The sequence below is a fragment of the Haemorhous mexicanus genome, chromosome 3, assembly GCF_027477595.1.
Source record: "Haemorhous mexicanus isolate bHaeMex1 chromosome 3, bHaeMex1.pri, whole genome shotgun sequence".
NCBI lineage: Eukaryota > Metazoa > Chordata > Aves > Passeriformes > Fringillidae > Haemorhous > Haemorhous mexicanus.
In genome coordinates, this window is record NC_082343.1 from 89,111,949 (window position 1) to 89,133,820 (window position 21,872).

Consider the following 21,872-nt stretch of genomic DNA (forward strand, 5'->3'; position numbering starts at 1 on the left):
ACACCACCTGCTGGATCCACACAAGTTTTAGATTTTGCTGCCTTAGGGATTTTGCCAGATGCAAAGCCAATGTCCAAAGAAGACACCACATTAAGCAGTAACAGATGTTTCTTCATCTTAGACCCCTATTCAACTATATGATTACAAAAATAAACAGAAGTGGCAAATTCACAGCTACACCTCTCAAAAGTGTTGTCAATCTCTTGCATGTTCCCTAAGGTTAAGTGACTTCTGGAAAGATTTATGTTTAGAATCATTGTTGAGACCAGCACACAAATTACCTGTATTGAGAATCTGAAAAGAGGAATTGTGCAGATTGGGGAATCTCAAATGCCCCTCACCTTGTGTCTGAGAGTCAAGTAAAGCTAATGCTGTATGCCCACTGAGTGAAGAAAGAGATGGCAGGACAGAGCAGGCCTTGTACAGATATCAAGAGTTAAAGGCACCAACACATACATTGTACATACAGTATATTAACTCAACCCTCAAAGGAAAATTTTCTTCCTTCTCTATGATTGAAGCATAAAACTTACTTTCTTTTCTCCTTATCTAAAATCATTAATTTTTCACATCTCTTTCTCCTATCTCCCCCAGCCTTTTCTTCTCCCTTACACTGACCTCACTGAAGGACCTGGAAACAAGATGATGTAGCTGAGGCTATGGCCCAAAATACAGCTCTTTCCATTGCTTTGGTGAGAAAGAAAAAAGCAGAAACTGAGCCTGAAGACTTTTATATTCCTTTTATCATTTATGGGGAACAAAGTCTGAAATGCACATTATGACTCTTGAGATGATGCTATCTGGGTCTTTCAAAAATCCTGTCATATAAAGGTCTGCCATCAGAAAATATGTCACATTTCTACAGTACACAATAGTACTCAAATGACAGTGTCTCTAGCCATGTTGAGATACATACACATAAAAACCATGGAATATGAATTTTTTTAAAGCCAACTGATTAATTAATCTGATTATGTCTTAGCAGGGGTCCCACAGTCTTACTCAGCATCCAGTGTGTAACTTCTCACATAATGTCTATTTATATTCAAACATTTTTTTTCAAAAGACAGCAAAACTAGATTGAGTTCACCTTTAAATACCAGTTCAGCTTTAAATATTACTGTATCATCAACAAAATCACTTCATGATAGAAAATTCTGAAGAGAAGGGTAAAAAAACCCCAAGTTTTTCTAAAACAAATTTTTGATCAATATTCCTATCTTACCTATGATTTTTCTTTTTGCTCTTTCCTTTTTATTTTCTGCTTCTTCCAAGTCCTGTAAATTTTATATTCAAGCACCTCTAGAGCTATATGTCAGTCTTTTCCTGCCCATACATTTGTACTTCGTTGCTCTTGACAAAATTCCAGCTGTGACAGCCTAGAAATATTTTGATTTAGGAGTGTGCCTGGATTTTTCACAGAACAGCACAAGCATCTCTGGCTCCTCAACTGCTTGACTGATACACATTCACATACACCTGTCAGAAACTACCCCCCTGCTGGCACATTGCCCACTGGCAAAATGCATTCTTGGCCAACAGTTGAAATAAGGATATTCAACCCAGAGAAAACTGTATGAATGACATAGTATGAATAATCTAAGCTGGGATTTAGCTATTATGCTAAGTACAACTTCTCCTTCCTTTATGAAAGTAAGTTTTTGTTTTCCCTGACCATCTTAATGCGGTAATAAAAGACTTATAGTATAGGTAAGAAAGGCAGATACAGAGACAGGTAATCCTAAATGTGTATGAATGTACTTGACTCATCACCTAATGGCTCATAGATAGATATTTTAAAAATGCCCTATTTATTGGTATAGTGGCTGCACTCAAGTTCTGCTCATTAGTTAGGAAGGAAAGTCTCAAAGTAATATCCTACCTCTGCAACAGAAAAGGTTCACTGTTTACTTTACTTGAAGAATACAGGACTTAAGTAACTCTTCAATATTAAAACTGAAACAGGAGTTTTTTTAAAATAAGTTCTTTTTTTTTGTTGTTTCCTATTCACATTTATACACAGTTGCCTTTAAGAGATAGGAAGCATTAACAAAGCTTACCTGCTTTTTTACTAAGTTTATATAAGAATGTCTGTCGTGGATCTGAATGGTCTCGACATGTCAGTTGCAATAAAGAACCAGACTTCTTCCATTTCTGCATAAACCACAGTCCTGCATTGTTAGGTACAACATGAGTATATATCCACAGTAAAATATGAAAACTAGTTAAACATAAGTATAGTATGTAAAGTTCATAACAGTCTCTCAGATGCTAATTTTACTTTTCATGTAAGCATTGTCAAGCTCAGAAACAGTTTAAATTTTCATTTTCTTTCCTGTCTATCTACACAATGAAGCATGAAAGCCTTTATTTCCAGTAGTGTACATGCCTGCCCACAAAAAATAACTTCCAGAAAGTGTAAATACAGTAATGTTAGCCAGAATATAAACATTCTATTTCAATAATTTGTATAATACCAGAACATTTTGATGTCCAAAAAACAACTGGCATTACTTCTCCAATTTCTAAACTGAACTCAATGAATGTAACTTGAAAAAAGGAAGCAGAATCTTCTCACAGGAATACCATAGCAGGAAGTTGTGTTTGGTTATTTCTCTTAGTCAATAATAATAATAATAGGTGGCTAACTGACTTTTCAGGAAATTTTACCTCCCTTGCCATGCACATCTGCGGAAACATACTGCAGGTTGTAAGGCATTTTTGAGAGAGAAAAGACACGATAGTTTAGAATTATTTTAATGTATCTTATATAATTGTTTGGCAGACTAAGTATATTCAAGTTCAGTTTATTATAAATTGAGCTCAACAGATTAAAACTGGAGTTTATTTATGCTTCAACAGAAAATCTGAACCAAACATACTGGAAAATCCTTAAGCCAATCACCTCTTGCACATCCTTTTAATGACGCATTATTTTTATAACCCTTCTCTCTGCTTATGACAGTGAAATATGGGGTTCCTCACAATCACAATAATGCAGAAATGTGCACCCCACATGAAATTGCTAAGTTCATTTCAAAGACAAGATTTCCCTTAAAATAATACTACTGAAAATAATACTTCACCTGTATTAACAAGAGCACTGCTGTTGTAGAGGGTACCAAGATGTGGTCCAGACAGAGACAGGAAGGTATGAAGCTTGTTGAGGTAATACTTAAATCGATGTCTTGTGAGCACTGAACGGATTATTAAATTACCCAGTGAGTGTCCAATAAAGCTGTTAAAGAGAAAAAGCAATAAAACATGGAATTTTATAGCAGGACTTTTTTTTCCTTTCACAGAGAAAAAGAAAACTGGTGTCATGAAATGCTAAAAGAGCTTAGAAAAAAAATAATGAAAGGTTTCCATTCAGATCTGTATTTTATGTCATTCAGGAGGCATAGCTTTTCCAGGTCTCTCAAGCTGCATAACTCATTACAAACATGTTTTGAAATCCTCCAGAAATATTTAATACAGCAGTTTTGAAAAGTTAACAAAACCAAACTATCCTTCCACCAGCATCTACCACCTAAACCCAAGATTATTTCTGGGTTCATTTCCCTTAGCACTAACTATTTAAGAAAATATTTTATGAGCCATGCATGACTGAAATTATCATTACTTTGGCATGTGATGGCACTCAATATGATAGACATATGAGCATTCCAGAAACAATCTAGTGGAGACAGATTCCAAAGGCATTCTTAATAGGGGCGAACACGATTACTTAAATGAACCTGATTATTTAAAAACAGAAGCAACATCTCAGATCTGCTTAGCAGACTGACCAAAAGAAGTGATTATCAGCTTGAGCAAGCAATTGAAGAATATGTCTCTGTCAGGACAATAGTATTTTTAGGTGTTTCCCTGGTTAAGCAATTTAAGGGAAAGATGGATGGAACTCTTTAGCTTCTTGTATCTAAGGATAACTGTTACGTAATGTGAGGTGCTTACTGTCATATAGGCAAGCCTATATAAAGCCTTTCTTTAAAACGGACACTATGAAATTAAGCAATTCTAGTTCTTATGCTTACAGATCCCTTCTGAGATCAGGACCACACCAGACTAGGCACTGACTTGAAGAAGACCAGACTCACAAAGTTAGAAAGAAAAAGTGCCTTCCTGCATTGCAGATGCAACCCCAGGATATGGTGAAAACAGAAAACCATCCAAAATTATGTACAGAAGAACTATCACTGCTGGATCACATATGTGCTACAGTATTACACCTCTAGGATCATCCTTCCTGTTTGCTCTGTATCACTACATTCATCAACAAAAGTAGCTAAAACAAAACTTCCTGCAACATCTGTGTAAAATACAGTGCTAAAAGATTGCTTGACTGTTTAAATATTGGAAAATACCAATTTAAAGGTAAATAAACAAATTCAAACAATCGGTTATAGAATGGCAGAACCACCCTGAACTCCTAAACTTGGAAATAATTATGCATTTCTATAGCAGAAAAAGGGTTTTTGTTCATTATTAATACATTGCTTAAGCATGCATGTATATTCTTCTCAGTTGCTTTTAGTACTAGATTTCCAGTATTATTTGTATGAGAAATTCTTTGTTTGAGCTTGCTATATTTGCCTAACCAATTTTGAAATGAAAGATTATGTATCCTCTGTGGTGTCAGCACAACAGCAGAGCATTTGCAAAACAAAACATGAAGCCGCTCTCTTGAATACTAAAATTTAAAACCATTCTGTTGGAGGAATAGTTTTAGTAAAGATCCACACAAGAACAACAAAACCACAGATTTCTTTAAGAACAAGCAAATGCACACAGAAATTGAGTTGATCCTGAAAATGATCTGTGTGATGCAACTGCTTTTGAGTAAAACAGATTGTTTTCTAAAGAAGGTCTGAATATTAGCAGAGATACTCTCTTGACAGTTCTCCTACATTGCAGACAGTTTTTATTAAAAGTCATAAGGGGATGAGAAACTCTTATACTGTACCATAACAAAGGGCATTTTCTGTGAAAAAAGCAGCAATCCATCTATCAATTCTATCATCCCTAAGAGTACAGGCATACCTAACCAAAACTTCAGAAATATGAAAGATCCATTTTGAGGAAAACTGGAAGCTCGCAGTCAGCTATAAGAATGTACCTCAAAGACTAAACACTTATTTAGTGTTTCAAATTGACTTGTAAATTTGAAATTTGAAAAGCCTTAGAAATATAATAAAGGTTACAGTAATACAGTGATCCAATTCAGATGCTTAGATGAACCCATAGTAAACCTTAAATTTGTTTTTTAATAGAGAAAGGTTTAAAAAATTGCTCAAATCAAAAAGGGGAGGAAAAGGAAAATCCTTCAAATAGGAATGTAAGACAGGAATGTAATCCATCCTACACATGGGATGCTCTCAAAAGCAATGAACACTAGGTGGCAATATTACAATCTTCTGAATATATAATTAACACACTGAAGTTAACAGAATTACAGTTTTTATGCATGCTTTATGATACAAGTCTACCAATTCAGATCATACTAGAACATAAGACACAGGAAAACCCCATTATTCTGTGCCAATAAACAAAAATCCTGTCCAAAAATAAAAATTCATGGAAGGAAGAAAAATCAATTAAGATCCAGAATCAATGAGGTGCTGAAACAACAAACAGATGTGTTAATATATACATAGCATTAAAAACTTCTGGTTTTTTTTTTTTTTTTTTTAAATGAGCCAATGTTACTTAGGGAAGAGGATGACAAGCTGATTAATCTACCCGAGGTCAAAGTCCAATACAAGTCATCAGAAATTTACATAAGAGCTGACATGTGCAAAACAGTTTCTGAAACTACACTATAAGAGCAGGTGCTTTATTCCCCAGCTGCCTGGTTACCTCGAGGACTTCCATCCTCATAGAAACTTAAAACTGGAATGGGTATGACTGAGCACTTTGACATGCTTCAAAGTTGCATTAACTTTGATGGTGGCATTAGTATGACTGGTCCAAATGACCTCTAGATGTCCCCTCAACCTAAAGCCTCCTGTGATTCTTTATTAAACAGTTCTTTTATAAAGCAAATTGCATTTGTTTTGAATCAAGCTTCCAGCTCATGCTTGCTCCATGCTTGTTGTGAGCACAGAAATTTTGCTGAGAGATGAAGGAACGTGTTAGTCAATTGCTCCAATAGCTGGTATTAGCTCTGCAGGTACCAAAAATGTTTACTGAAGCTGACACTATTGCAGTGGTGCAGGGAGTGTCTTTTCTCAGTACAGGAACACAGCACAGTAGAATTTCGCCATTACTTCAGAGCATGAGACTCTGCATTTATCCAAATACAGGGCAGAATCTCAGAATATCTCTGGACTTATCTTGACCTGAACTGATTTGATTTGTTTAAGCTGTGACAACAATCATCTGCCAGTGAACTACCAAGTCAGGTCTAAAGTTGTATTAGTTTCACTACAGTTTCTATTAATAACAAGTAGTTATTCTTTGTGGCCTGAACAGTGTATCACCAGAATGAAGTGTGGTGTGTACGACTGTAGGTACAGGTATCATATGGCAGAGGTCCCCAATGCTCTATTAATGGTCACTGCAGAATACAATTGGGTAACTTAGGAGAAGTCAGCATTAGGGATTACAAAGAATGGGAGGGAAAAAAGAGTAAATGGGAAACAAATGAAAGAGCAAACTGGAGATATAGGAATATGAAATTAATCTATCCAGACCCAAGGCCAAGGAAGCTGGAACTCCCACCATGAACATTACTATCCTTATGCTGAAGCCTGGGATGCTGATGTCCAACTGCTTAAGCAAGACAGAATCTGACCATCTTAGGATGTTGGCTTTTTTTGTCATACAAAATCACAAATCTGGAGACTGATGTCTATTTTGACTGGTTATGGAGCAACACTCAAAGAGAGAACACTTTCTATAGAAGATGGGGAGATTTTTTGGAAAGAAACCAGCATCATTCAGGACACCTGAATGGTAACTACTACAAGGGCTGTTTTCTACAGTGGCATAACCAAAATGAGGCAGAAAAGCATTGGCTTCTTGAGCAGAGGATTTCTCAGCAGTACTTTCCCAGGCTTTCTGGGTCATCCCTTCAAGGCTTTGCATAGAGGCACATGTCTTTCTAACAGCTCTCTCATGTAAACTTTCCCATAAGAAAAGTTTAAGTTGGGAAATGAAAACTTTGGTTTCAGTAGGGCCCAAAACAAGTATACGCCTTAAAAGGGAAACTAAAATAAAAATTCATAGGTTTGTTTTTTTCTTTCATGTGACAAGTAACAAATAAAAGTGAAAAACATTTACAAATCAAAAGTCTTATGAGAAAAGCAAACCAAAAGCAAACAAGAGTTCAGTTCTCAGGTATAAACAATGAGAAGATAAGTGGGTGGGTTTGCTCATTAGAGCCTTCAGACAACAGCATGGGAGAGAAGATCCTGGTGTATGCTGGTGGGTTACAGAACTCTTCTCTCCCATATCAAGGGTGCTACCACTTGTATGCTACACCACATAGCCTATGAAACAAAAATATGATCACACAGTGCTTTTAAATTTTTAAATCAACAGTTTAGACAAAATTAAGCATGTCAAATCTTGCCTATCTCAAAACAGAAACATTTGTTTAAAAAGTGAGATTATGTTTAAATGTTTTAGATGCTTCCTCCAGCTGAACAAGGCCTACAAAACACATGTGAATGCACAAACTTGTCAGAAACACATGTGACTAGCAAGTCAAAAAACCTTCTGGATGTATAATTTGAAGGTGCCTAAACAAATTGATAAAGTCAGGCTTGAATTAGCTTCTTTCATCTATTGATGAACTAACTCCAGCAACACTGCTGAGTTAGTAAGGTAATCTGCCCATATGGTGCACCCTACCTTGAGAAAATAAATGCAACAGGTACTCCCTGGAAGTAAATATAAAAGAAAACAGAAATGCATAGATTGTGGTAAGCTCTTTAAGAAGATGTAAAACATGCTCTTTAGCAGATGAAACAATCAAAACACATAAAAAATAATGACGCATTTTTATGCAGCTGCCCTTCAATGTCACAGGTAAGATGAAAATGTCCTGTAGGAGTGACAAGACAGTCTGCCATGAGATACTTAGTGAAGGGACTATAAAATCAGAAGGAAGCTAACTTCATCTTGGCACAGTGCTATTACAGGTTCCTTTGATTTTCTCAAAATACTATCTGTTTTTCTGCAGAACTCTATTATGCAGAATTTGTAGAAGCACAAGACAGCTATTCCTTAAATGTAATGCTTAACCTCCGCCCTAAAACCACAAATAGATGAGCTTACAACATTGATCAGTCTTCTTTCATCTGGCAATTCCCTCTCTCTCCATTGTCCTCCTTTCCCCTATTCCTCCCCCATCCCAAATTGCTTTTTCTCATCTCTCTTTTGGCCTGCTCCTGAGCATCACAGTTTAAAACAACCCAGGGCTCTAGTTTAAAGTTTATTTCTGTAAATAGTATAGAACAGATATTACCTGATTTTGGAAAGGGGTAGATTATAAATTTGTATATACTGTATAATTTCATCTAAAAGGCGATCTGTCATGGAATCAAAATCAGCAAAGGTATCATTCTGTAAAATAAAAGAAATAAAAAATAATAACTGTATTTTCTAATGCAGCAATATACATTCTGCATTCAGTCTGAATCCTTACTCCCCAGTGTTTTGATCAACAGCACAGAAATAAAAGCATTGATATTAACTCTGAATACAAATACTACAGCTAGTTATGGTAAATTTTTCATGTTATTTTCTTGTAACACAGAATAAAGTAATAAACATTTTACTGTAAGACTACTTTGTTTTAAAACACCAAAACAAATCTTAACATTACACACCCAGCCTTACTTCTTAACTGCTCTCTACACTTAAGATTATCTGTAGTGAAACAGAAGACAAAACTGCATATTCATAATAATATCACACTGCCCATGAAATAGAGATGAGTTAATTACTGCAACAGCAGTCTACAGTAATACCAGTTATTCAAAATGAAACAAACAAACAAAATCCTTAAGGCCTTATCCTCAGTTCATAGCTGATTCTCTCCAATGATCAGAAGTAAGAAATTAAAAGAGATAAGCAAAGCCTGCCTAGAACTTTTCAACACAAGTTCCAAAGGATCTGTGCTCAAATCTGTAGTGTTCAATATATTGGTAAATGATCTGGGAAAGGAAAGAAGGAGATGAAAAATCAGTTTGTAGACAAAACAAAATATCCAGAGTCAAATCTAGAACCAACCAGAATTTCACAAGAATCTTAGACTACTGCATGCCTGGGTGATAAAATGGCAAGAAATGCAAATAAATGTTACATAGAGAAAACCAGCCCTAACTGTATATGCAAACAATCATCTACATGTCTGTGTTGCACATAATCAGCAATGTTAGGAAAGCAAGGAAAGAAAATAGCAATATAGCATTTTGTCAGTCCATAGTGCAAAAGCATCTTAAATGCCCTGTCTAGTTCTGATCATTCAGTTTTAAATGACAAGAAGTTTCAAGTGGGCCAGGAAGGGTACCATGGATGAACAGAAACTTTTTACATCTAACTATAAGAAATAATAAATGGACTAAGTCTCTCCAGTTGCCTCCTGAGGGGGATATTGTACTTGTTTATAAAATTTGTGATAAAAAAATTAATTTATAAAAACTGAAGCAGTGAATGAGGAATGATTATCAAGTATTTTTTTCCAAAACAAACTGTAAGGTAAATTACTTCCACTTCCTTGTTTGCAGCTGAATTACTAATGTATACAAACCATAGAATTAATCTCAACTGTATGCTACGGATACAGAAGTAAAAAGATTCAAAAAGAATCAGCCAACATTAAGGAGAAAAGTCTGTCAGCTGCTATTAGGCTCAGTGGTCTCAGTGGAATCCACAAATCAGAAAGTCTCACAGCTGCTGACTGACACATACTATAGGGCTAGAGAAGAGAAAGCCTGGCTTGGTGCCTGTCCAGCCTGTTTCACAAAGCATCCCAGCAGCTACTGCCAGAAAAATGCTAGTGCACTAAATGAAGCTTTTGTTTGAGCCACTGACAAGACTTTGTTCTAGTTCATCTCTGAAGTATATCTAATACAATATGCAATACACGCGGACAAAAAGTAAAAAATGGTCTTTTGTGCTTTGGCAAGTTTAATTCATAAGAAAATAATAAAATTCACAAAAGTTCAACACTTGATTTTTGATAATTTGATATTTGTTCAGTGTTATGATGTAGATCTTGCAGAATGCTGACAAAAGAAAAAGCGACAGGAATTTTGCATTTCTCAGATCCTCTGAAATAACACATCTCCCTTCTTGCCACACCAGTTTTCACTATTACCATTTTTACCACTAGTATTGAGCACATTTTATCCACAATCTAAACTGCTTATGCTGAGAACTTAGGAGACACAGTACACTCAATAAATTGGTAGTAACAAATGTTACCCCTTAAAGTATTTACCTTCAATACCATACAAGATTTTGTAATTACTTTGACACAAGCCACAGATCAAACCATGGATTCCGTGAGAATACAATAAAAATACACAAAATGTGGTCAACACAACAGTGCAATTAAAGAAACGTCTCTGAAGGTTTACACTGTTCATAGTTTTACAAAAAATTCTTTTTTAGTTGGCAAATACCTGATTTCTTTCAGACATAAGAAATTCAATTCTTCCTCCAGGCAGCCCTAGCTCAATGTAAGTCTTCACTAATCTTAGATCTGCGCTGTTACCTTCAAAAGAAAAACAATCAAGAGTTAGATTCTGCAAAGTTAACTTGAAATAAAAGCACTCAGAATACTGAAATGAATATCTGGCAGAGCTTTATACTTAAACATAGCTAATTATAGTCTGAGCCCTAATTAAAATTCAGCAAGACTTTGAAAGATAAACTACAATGTCAAATTAAGTGACAAAATGGTTTATGAAAATGACATTTGATGCAAACACTTTTAAAAAAGCAAGGATGTAGGAAGTCTTGCTTGATTCTGTCTTAGCAAGTGATATATAGCACGGTGAACATTACATTCTTGGAAACTTATTAATTTTGATACAGCAAATTAAAGAACTCAAAGTGAGCTTAAAGAATTCAGTGAAGGAGTATTATAAAATGAAAAGGCAGAGTGAACTATCAGCAGATAAAGATACTTTTAGATACTGTGGTACCCAAAACAACAAATGCTAGTTTAACTAGCATCCTGAAGATTTTTCCACATCAGTAGTCATGGATGCTTTTGAAGAAAGGGAGCCTTTTTTCCTTCAGGATTTTTATTTACATTTGTCATTTATAGGAAATAGCTTGTATAAGCTTGCCTTTCATAAGAAAATTCTAACTATGTGGACTTTCCTAAGGCTTCAAAATCATGGTTTTTTAACAACAGGCTTCTTGGTCAAGTTAACTTTTATGCCACATCTACATGCAATAGCATGAGAATATCTTCACTAGTAAGAGGGAATACCTCTGAGTCTTCTGAGTCTGTTTTTAAAAGTACTTAACAAAGGTTGCTTACTGCCCAAATGAGGAAAGAAAAACTATGCTGTAATTTATTTTTTTTAACTTAAGAATTCAAAAAATGAAGAAGGTGCCTGTGTAGTTGGTGCAGTCCAGTACTCTATTCTACTGCCCTCTTGTGTTTCCTTACATTGTTAATTTAAGAAGTGTCTCAAAAACACACAAAAGCTAGAGGGGATATTGTTTCTTAATTTACATATATGCTTTGAACTAAAAGAAGATTAATATATTCAAGCTACTTAAACTTTATAACCCTTTCAATTAAAATGAGGTTTTCCTCACTTCTACCACAGTAGAATCTTTGTCCTTGGAAATATTCAAAAACCCAGCTGGGTTGCATCCTGGCCAATCTGTAAACTCTACTCTGAGCAAGGAAGTTGAACAAGACAATTTTCAGTGATCCCCTTCACCCTCGACCACACTGTGAGTCAGTGACTTAACCTTTTAAAACTTTATAAACACTTGACTGCATTTTACATGTACAATTTCTTTTTCCTAACAAGATACAGATATTTCATTTTCCTTGACAACACAGCAATTATAAAGAAAAGTTTTGTCAGTAACTCCATTCTATTACCACAACATGGACAAATTCCTTTACAACATAAAAAACAGAAAGATGCACCTGATGTGAGCTATGGCATTAAACAGATTTATCTGCAGGGAAGTTTTATTAAAGACAGAGAATTCTTAATTTAAAAGATTTTATGGAACACATTGTCAAATGCGTAGCAGTACAATGTCAGATTTCCATTTCCCTCCACTGAACCTATTTCAAGTGTTCAGTTCAGAATTTGAATGACCAAAGCGAAATCTCACTGGTAATCTGAACTGCTTTCTTGTACAATATCACATTTCCCAGCATACCATCGAGGCCATGGACACAAACTATCAGATGTACTCCTTCTTCTGAACACTCATCATCTTCCATACTGAAATAAGGTATTGAAGAAGCCAGTTTGAAAACATCACTATACATAAATCCAGGAAGTTTAAGTTGCCTCAATTCTTCTTTAGCCTGTAGGAAACTGGAACAAAAAAAAACCAAAAACCTTATTATACATTTACTATTGCTAGATAAATGTGGGGTCTCTCAGGATACAGTTTTCTACAGTCATTTTGTTTTGTATTCTATGTAATTAATATGAAGGAAAATATATTTATCAAATTACTATTTTCACAAAATAAGCCATTTTCTCAGAACATTTTTACTGCAGATTCCTATAGCCCCTTTTCCTCTATAACAAAAACCATATCTCAACTTCTGCTCTCTTCTCATCTTTGCAAACTCTCAAGTATTTCTGAAACCACTAAAGATGATGGGTTCATTGAGGTCTTAAGCAAGCAACAGCTTTGTTTCCACTCAATAAAAAAAAATTATAGAAATTATGACCAATTGGAAGTCAAGGTTAAGATTTTCACTGACTTTTGATAATTCTTGCCAAGCCTATTTCTTAGGTCAGAAGAGAGCTGGAGTCGGTGCTGTAATGTCTCACCAGAAGGTTCTTGTGGTGGGCTGAAAAACTGACACTTGCTTCCGAAACAGCCAGATCCAGACTTCTGATCTTTTACCTATTCTGTGAAGGCATACACTATAAGGTTTTTAATAGCTGAGATCCTCACATGCTAGGAGCTCCCTGTGTTCCTTCCTCCCTTTCTTCCACTTTGCTTAGTTTTTGTGCATGGCCTTCCTAATTGCATATCAGTTTCCCTGCAGCACATAAAGCTTTATGCTTTCTTATGCTTCCTTAATCCATCTGTTCTGCATGATCCCTCACAGCATCATGCTGTACCCCATCCTCTTTTGCCTGTTCACAGTCTTCCTCCCATTCTACCTTTTGTTCTCTTTTTTCCCTGCTTTATCTTTAGCTCCTTCCTCACTAACTGGCAGGAGCAGGCCTCAATGAAGTCAGCCTGAACAGAAACCACTGCTGACAGCTGCTCTTATCACTCTGCAACAGAAGCTACTTGAGTTTGTACTTAAGGCATGTTTCCTGAACACACCAAGGGTGGTTCTTTATGGAGCAGATCATACCCTCTGGACTCACAGTTATCTCCTATTCCAGGAGACTCTGCTCTTCCCACAGCCAAGTCCTTGATTTTATTCCAAGCTCTCTTTTATTGTTACAGAACAGCCTGAGTAGTCCCCGCTCTTCATCTTTCCCACTGCACACCAGTACCACCATACAGTATTTCAGAAGCTACTTTTCTGGCCACTTGTAACCTGTTTTCCTCCACCTGAGTGCTTACTCCTTCTTTCTGTTCTCAAGCTGCTTTTCACAAACTATCTGCTCAGCATTTGTTTCTACCTCTCTTGTAAATTTTCTTTTCTGTCATAGCAACATTTACTTCCAACACAACACAAACTGCTGCTTCACATGTTTATTAAGCAGCAGAAGTTTATCAGGGAAACTCCTATGTTTACAGCAAGAAGAGGTACAATCTGGGATCCCTAATATTCCTCTAAATTTGGCTTTCCTTGTCTCCAAACTGCAGTGTAATTTAGAGCACTATGGTCTCTGAGGTGTTACATTTTTGATATTTGAAGTCAAGCTTTAAAAATAAGACCATTACCATAGCTTGCATTACACATTTGCTTTGCTTCACTTAACTAATCTGATGGACAACCAGTTACACAATGTTTTTTGGATTTATATTTTTAAAGTCAAAGCATATTTTGTCAAGCTAGCTATATTAACAATTTTTATTTCATAAAACACCATTTTTAAGCTCAGTAGCCTTTACAACACCATTCTTCAGCTGGATTATTATTTTTTAAACAAAGAAAAATCCTGTTTTGCTTGTTTTTCAAACCACATGAAATTACAAGATAACACATAGAAGTGTAGTGCTAAAACACTTTTTATCTGAACATCTAGAACATGCTGTTACTTGGGCATGCTGAATCCACAAGCCACAGTTCTGAGCCATTCTGCCCAGAAGCCTACCATACTTCTTTTCCCCTTCCCTATTATATTAACATAATTTCTAAAAGTAAAAAGCTTGTTTTAAAACAATCACTTACGCTAACATTTGAGGTTTTGGGGAGCTTTCATACCAGGAAACAGCTGAAGCTGAGCTGTAGGATGTGCTGCCTGGCTGTTGTGTAATTGCATCGGATTTATTCTTTGAAGAAGAGGTAACATTGCAGGGAGAGTCTCTCAGAGAAGTAGGGAAAGACAAACAGCCAGGAGTACAGACAGGAGGCACAGTCATTATGTCTTGCAGGTGTCCACTGTCAATCATTTCAGATCTCAGGACTCTCTCTCCTGCTAAGCCATGATCCTGGTCAGCACTGCATGCTCCATCTAATATACTATAATCGGTTTCTTCATAATACCCATTTTCAATCATTTCTTGATCCTCTTCTTCTTCCTCATCTTGTTGGGAAGAACAAATAACTTGTTTTTCATATGCTTCCTTTTGAGGGCTAACAGGATTGCTCTTGTTCATAGGCCAAATATCTGAAATATCTGTGCTGCTTTGAGAGCCAAAATAGTTTTCTACAAGCCCTTGCTTTACCATGTCAGCACTACCAGTTGGAGAAGGATTATCTGTACCAGTTTCACTTTTAGCTCCTGACAGTTCTTCAGTTGTGTCCTTTAGTTCTAAAGGCTCATTATGTTTTTCTTTGTTTGTTTTTTTAACCGCTGCATTTTCAGATGAAGAACCTGAAACAGCAGATGGCTCACCCATGCAAGTTGTTTCCAAACACAACTTAACTGTTTCTTCTGTAGCTCTAGGAGGCCTTTCAAGGTCCTGAGGGTCCTTACAGGTTGTGTCAGGGCCTGTTTGTGGGCTGTAACTTTCCACATCAGTATGCGTGCCTTCATGTGAAACAACCAAGTGTAACAGTTCTTTTTTTCCTGAGAGTAAGGAATTTTTAGACACAGTTTTGTTATCCAAGTGCCCTGAACACACAACAAGCTGTTGCTGCAAATCAGTGTTTGATGTTTTACTGTCATCACATTTTGGCAGGTCAATTGCTCCTAGATCCAATACTGTTTTGCTGTCACTTAGCTGGCATTCAGGTACAACAGATATCTTTGAATTCTCATCAGGTGACAGCTCATCATCATCTGAAGGAAGTGAATTTATGGAAGTCAGGGATGACTGTATTTCACTTACAGCACTTGTACTCTCAGTGCAATGGCTTTCAATTGTGTTTTTTATTGCACAGTCTGGTTTTAGTAAAGGCTGAGGAAATGCTTTCTCACCATTGTATGCACTTTGTCCAGGAACATTTTCAAAAACATGATCAGGATTGGGGTGAGTTGCAAAAGAACTTGGTTCACTTTCTACACCTGAATCTGAAAATCTAGAAGAGGCATACGTCACACTAACATCTGGTAATTTAGTCATGTCTCCACTTGCAGAGATTTGACTTTCTTTTGTTGAAAGAGTAGATGGATTGCTTTTCATTTTTGTCAACATGTCACTGGTATGCTGACAGTTTCTCTCATGGACCTCTTCCTTTTCAAGCATGAGGTCCTGTTCTCCCAAATTCAATTTATTTTCAGATCCTGAAGACTGAATACTGGGTGTCAACAAATTCTCTTTGTGCTCCTCATCTTGTAAAAACTTAGGCCACGATCCAGTTTGAGCCACTCCTTTCTCCTCTTCATAAAGATTCTTATTACTTGCTTTGACCTCAGTTGTCCTGACTCCTGAAGGACAGGAGGAAGCTGGTTGACCTCCATGACAATCTTCAAGTGTACCCCTGTGTTGTAAAGCATTATTTGCTTGAACAGTTCCAGAACCTGTCTGGGAGATAGTCAGTCTATCAAAAATAGCCTCATTTTCACAGTGCACAGGACTACTTGGACCTGGTTGGTCACCTTCAATCTTGACGGCCATTTCGTCATATGGCATCAATGGAAGGTCTCTTCGAGTTATTTGCCTGATGCAGGCCTTTGTATCACAAGGAATTCCACTTACTCCAGGGTCCAGCCCTTCGTTAGCACTGTACGAAGGCTCACCATCTAACCTTCTACAGGCATTTTCCAGTGCTGCACTTATCAAACATTTGTATCCTACTAACACCACAGAGTCCTTTGAGTTCTGTTTTACGACTTTTTTGGTGTTTTCAGCTTTCATTGTTTTTATGAGCTTAGCAACCTTAGCTTTGGATTTATTTGTATCTTCATTTTTCCCTTTGAAGGTTTTTGTTAGCATCTTTTCAGCTTCTGAATGCCAAAAGACGGAGGTACCAGCAGGTCTCATTTTCAGGTCTGGGCTACTAAAACCAGCAACGAAACCTTCTTCAGCTTCTAATTTATCCAGTTTATTGGACTCAGCCCTTGGAACACTCTGAGCTACCAACCAAGGTACATCCAAATCTTTCACAGAAAAGAGAGGAAAAGAGAAAGTATGTTTACAATAAGATTATGCAGATAAGTGATGATATAACACACTAGCAATTACAAAATTTTACACATCCTCAAAACTTAAGTTAAAACCCCATATTCTATCAAATAAATGTAGTTCTTTAAAGCCAGCAAGAAATTTATAAAAACATACTCGAGTTTTACATAATTTTGCTAATTTCTTCAAAAAGGAAATTGTACTGTGAGCTGTGTTTACCTTCAGTAACTGAATCTAAATACCGATCTTCAAAGATAATAGGCAAGGAGTTCATATCTCCATCTAGTTCACTGCATTCAATTGGGAGGGGTGGAAGAGAACTGCAGAAGGAAATGTTTTTGATAGCTGCACACACCTGCAGATGACTTTGAGCACTGAAAAAAGGAAGGAGTCCTCCATGAAAAAAAAGAACTATTTATTTTTACATTAACAGAAATTACCAACAGTTTAATTCATTTTAGTAGAAGCCTTTCTACTAATTAACTATTAATAACATGATTATTTAATAACTTCCTTGATAACTACCTGTACTTTAAATCTATATTGAGAACAAAAGTTTCTTGTGAATTTCTTATGTATTTCTGCAATGCTACTTCTACACAACATCAACTATACAGTAACAGTACTACATGCTATATGTGCAATTTCAAAGGCTACTCACTGTAGTTCTTGAAAGGCAAGAGCAGCTTGCCTAGGATGCTCAAAGCAAAAGAATGCTTCAGCAAATCTGCGCACCTGCAAGATCCAAATGAAGGTAGAGCTTATTTTACCTTACAAATAATTTTTAAAAATCCACCAGTATTCCTATGCATCAATGTATCATTTGTATGTATAATACAGACAGTTACTTTTTTTTTTAGCCAGTCATTCTGGATGGGTGACACAGAAAAGACAAGTGGCTGAAACAATTTTGTGCTCTGGATAACTAGGAATTATATTAGACTCAATTGCCTGCTGAAAATTTTATTTCCAATAAATCAATCACCCAAATCAGGCTCAAACAATAACACACAAAAATACTATAGAAATTTTCAATTGGAAGAAAGGAAATGACTGTTCAATTCCCATTTCTGAATGAGCCCAAGTATTACCTTCAGAAGCAGAAAACCATTAGATATTCTGCAGTCTCAAAATATAGAGGAGTGTTTCAAACTTTCCGTAAGTATCCTCTAGCTCACAGTAAACTACTGTGCAAAAGAATCTTTTGTTTGCAAAGATTTCAGCTGGAAATGATGAAGACAGTAACAGAATGTACATTAATTATAAGTACTGTATTAAAGACTTAATTGTATGTTTGAGGTCAATAAACAATACAATATTGAAGTGATATTTCATAACACATAGGAGTATATTTTTTAACTATCAAATGTGTTAAACCATCAATATTTTACCATCAAATACACGTTCAAATAGAAAATGTGAATTATACAGCAATTCGCTGCAATTGAAAACATAATCAATGTACTGAAAATGTAGTATCTAGAAACCCCAAAGGTTTTGTACAAGATTTCTCACATTTCCAATATTCTACACAAATATTAATTCAATCAATATGCATTTTATTTTTGCAACTGCCAAATTACCTGCATCTAAAAAAAAGCACACCAAAAAGAATGTGCTGTGCAATGGTTGTTGGCAACAGCTTGTTTCTTAACATTAATTCGGTTGTATCAATTGAAACAAAATTTCTATCCCATTTAGAGAATTACATGCTAGTCTACCAAATCAGTAATTTGTTTACCAAGCACTTCCTGACCTCCTACACTTCTGTTTCTTCAATATACTCTGGGTCTTCCCCTTAAAAGATGGAACTTCCTGAACAGACTGTGGGAGTTTTCAGTGTGAAACTGGCAAGAAATATGAAGACCTAGTTCAGTTCCTTCAGCTCTCTCACTCAGAGTGTCACCCAGCATCTGACCCCACCCTGAGCACAAACATGGATCTCTGAAAATCTTGTCCATGAACTGTCAAATATCAAACTTTCAGGACTTTAATTTTGTTCAGAGATAAGCACTTGCATGGGAGTTCATTTTCCCTCCTGATACACTGCCCACTATACTTTTAGAATGAACCACTTGGATTAGGCTCTGTAGCTTACACACTTTTTTGTTTTCTTAAAACCAGAAGAACTGAGGAAAAATTTTTTCCAAGGTGCTTAAGAAAAAACCCAATCCCAAATTACAAACATTTTACCCCCAATCTCTAACTTGCAATAGAAACTCTATGTCCTGTCCCAGCATCCCAGAATTTATTGTACTGTATTACCTGAAATTAATCTTAGTCATAACATCATCTCTGAATAGTCATGGAAAATGCTTTGAAGTAAAAAGAAAGCATTTTCCAGCTACTTGTAAATGCAACTTCCACTCTTGCCAGTTCTCAATTTGCTTTCTTTCAGAATTTGTTGTTATGAATTTATACATACACATGTGGGATTAGAATTGATGTTCCCAAGTAATTTGCTGCATTTTCCCTGCTGGCTTTTCTAAACAGACATCTACCTTGCAAATACATGATTTTTTTTCAGAGATAATCCCCACCCTTTCCCCCAGGAAGGGGGGACTGTTATACAATAGACTTAACAGATAATTTTACTGCTTAAAATCTAGATTTTAGAACAATTGATCATGAAGAGTGGACATGATCATTTTAAATTAAGCAATTTAAAAATTAATTAAAGATCCTAATCAACCAGGTAATAGTTACAGGAACATTGCCAAATTAGTAGATGTCTGTGGTACATGTCAATAAAAGGGCACACAGATGTTTCCCAGGAAGCAAGCATGGTAGTTTTGAGTTTACATGTGAGTACTTCACCACATAAAGTAACTGGAGTTATATGGAGAGTAGATCTTTAAAATACTGCACTCTCTCCCACAGAAGACAAAGGCATTTTTTCATTTGCAATAAATCCCATTTGTAATTAAGTAATTCCAGTGCTTCTGAAGAAAATCTCAATACCAGTTCCAGACAGCTCCACGCAGAATAGCAACAGTATAAAACTAGTTGAAAGCATGCTCCTAAAGCACATAAATCCTTATTAATGAGAGAAAAGAACCCCAATCAACAGTAGTTTATTATGTTTAATAGGTGCTTAAACTTACTGAAGGACTGAGGCACTTGCTAGGACACTGTTAATCAGGCTCTGTAGAACCAGAGTGACTGCCAGCTCTGCTAATGATGCAGGAACCACTGACTTGGGCTGACTCCACAAGGACTTTGCAGGAGGAAATTGCAGCTGCTACATCTAATCTCTAGACTGCCCAGAGGCATGGTTTTTATGGTTCTCCCAATGGCAACCGAAGAACTGTGTATAAAAACTGCTGTGGAATACATATTGTGTGTCTGCATATTTATGAATAGCAGTCAGAGATCTTCGTTTACAGCTCTCCTATTTTAGGACTAATCAAACTGAAAGAAATGATTTTGGAAGAATATATTCAGACCTACCAGAAGATGTCACTACAGAATAAAGAGATTAACTAGTTTAGTGTTCAAATGTTTTGTAATATAAAATAAGATCTTCTGAGCAGTTTTTTCAATAAAATACATTTGTAAACCTTATCAGGTTGATCAGTATGATCCATGTAGTAGATAGATGTTCAATTTTAAAATATTCCTCACTTTTTAATGTAGTGCTTTTCCAAGTATTTGAAAATAGTTAAATAGTGAAACACTAAACATAAGTAAAATTATTAAAATAATAATTTCAATACTTGAACAACTCTTCAGCAGAAAGAGTTTATAAACCAATTTATACCTGGTTTATAAGCATAGAGGGTGAAAGTCATTTGACCAAATACAGGTGGCAGGCCTTTCTAGGGGGTATTTCAACACAAGTATCTTAACCACTCAGGTAATCACTCCCTAAAAGGGTTCATTAATAAATAGTCCCAGGGAGAAATTTCCTGTGGAAGGTATAGTCTGGAAATATTGCAAGAAGAAAAGATAAAATGAGATTTAGCATTCAGTAGCAAACACATCAAAGTATCCATTTCCAAAATAAAAAGGTTTCTTATTCCAGAAAGGACAGGTCAAGTCTCTTAAGAGGAGAATTAGTGGGTCATCTTTAGCCTGGAGAAAAGGAGGCTCAGGGGAGACTTCATTACTCTCTACAACTGCCTGAAAGGAGGTTGTAGCCAGGTGGGAATTGGTCTCTTCTTCCATGTCCCAGGTGAAAAGATAAGAGGAAATGGCCTTAAGTTGTGCCAGGGGAGGTCTAGGTTGGATATGAGCATATTTTTTTTCACAGAGGGAGTTGTAAAGTATTGGACCAGACTGTCCAGGGAAGTGTTGGAATCACCATCTGTGGGAGTGTTCAAAATACATTTGGATATGGCACATGGGGATCTCGTTTAGTGCTGAATGTGGTGGTGCTGGGTTGATAGTTTGACTTGACCTCAAAGGTCTTTTTTTCCAACCTTAAAAATTCCATGACTCTAAATGTCAACATATAGTCTCCAAATAGAAGAATTAGTAGATCATCTTTTAAATATCAATTAAATCCAATAACCAGAAAACCTGCATCAGTTGGTATGTGCAGATAATGGCTCCGGTGGAACACGCTCATCCATGTAGATTTCCCGAGGTATGTTTATACAATCCCTCTGAATATAAATTCTCAAGATATTATTAATAAATGTTACAATTTATTACACTAAGCACTGCAAAACAAGGTCCAAAACCAACAACTGAACACACTCTTAGAGAAGGCTGAAATTTAGCATCTTTTTTTCATTTAAAGGTTTACTGAATTTATGGATTATGAGTTCCTGCTCTACTGCCAAATGGGAAGCCCAGTGGAGCAATGGTTTCTTACATATATTTTAATTACATATATTTGCAAAGTATTCACACAAACTCATATTACCTTGGAGTGCAGAAAACAAGTGTCCATTTAAAAATGAAATAATATCACATTGCTGGTTCTAAGTTGGCTCAGGTAAAAATCCCCTCTCAATGCTGTATTATGCAATTCTTACAGAGTCAGCCTGCTTGCTTTC

At 36.1% G+C, this 21,872-nt stretch overlaps 1 protein-coding gene across 4 annotated transcripts in view; it reads right to left on the reverse strand.

Moving 5' to 3' along the window:
- The window catches only part of FAM135A (family with sequence similarity 135 member A), a 79,596-nt gene that overhangs the window by 2,468 nt on the left and 55,256 nt on the right, over positions 1-21,872 (reverse strand). For 3 of the 4 annotated variants that reach the window (XM_059842650.1, XM_059842648.1, XM_059842651.1), the window contains 8 exons: positions 17,531-17,604; positions 17,089-17,243; positions 14,531-16,844; positions 12,373-12,533; positions 10,635-10,726; positions 8,471-8,568; positions 3,087-3,238; positions 2,061-2,171 (listed from right to left, as the gene is read on the reverse strand). In XM_059842650.1, the coding sequence (XP_059698633.1) occupies positions 2,061-2,171; positions 3,087-3,238; positions 8,471-8,568; positions 10,635-10,726; positions 12,373-12,533; positions 14,531-16,844; positions 17,089-17,243; positions 17,531-17,604 (3,157 nt within the window). Of the gene's footprint in view, positions 1-2,060; positions 2,172-3,086; positions 3,239-8,470; positions 8,569-10,634; positions 10,727-12,372; positions 12,534-14,530; positions 16,845-17,088; positions 17,244-17,530; positions 17,605-21,872 lie in introns of those variants that run through there. The other variant, XR_009485933.1, reaches the window with a different exon arrangement.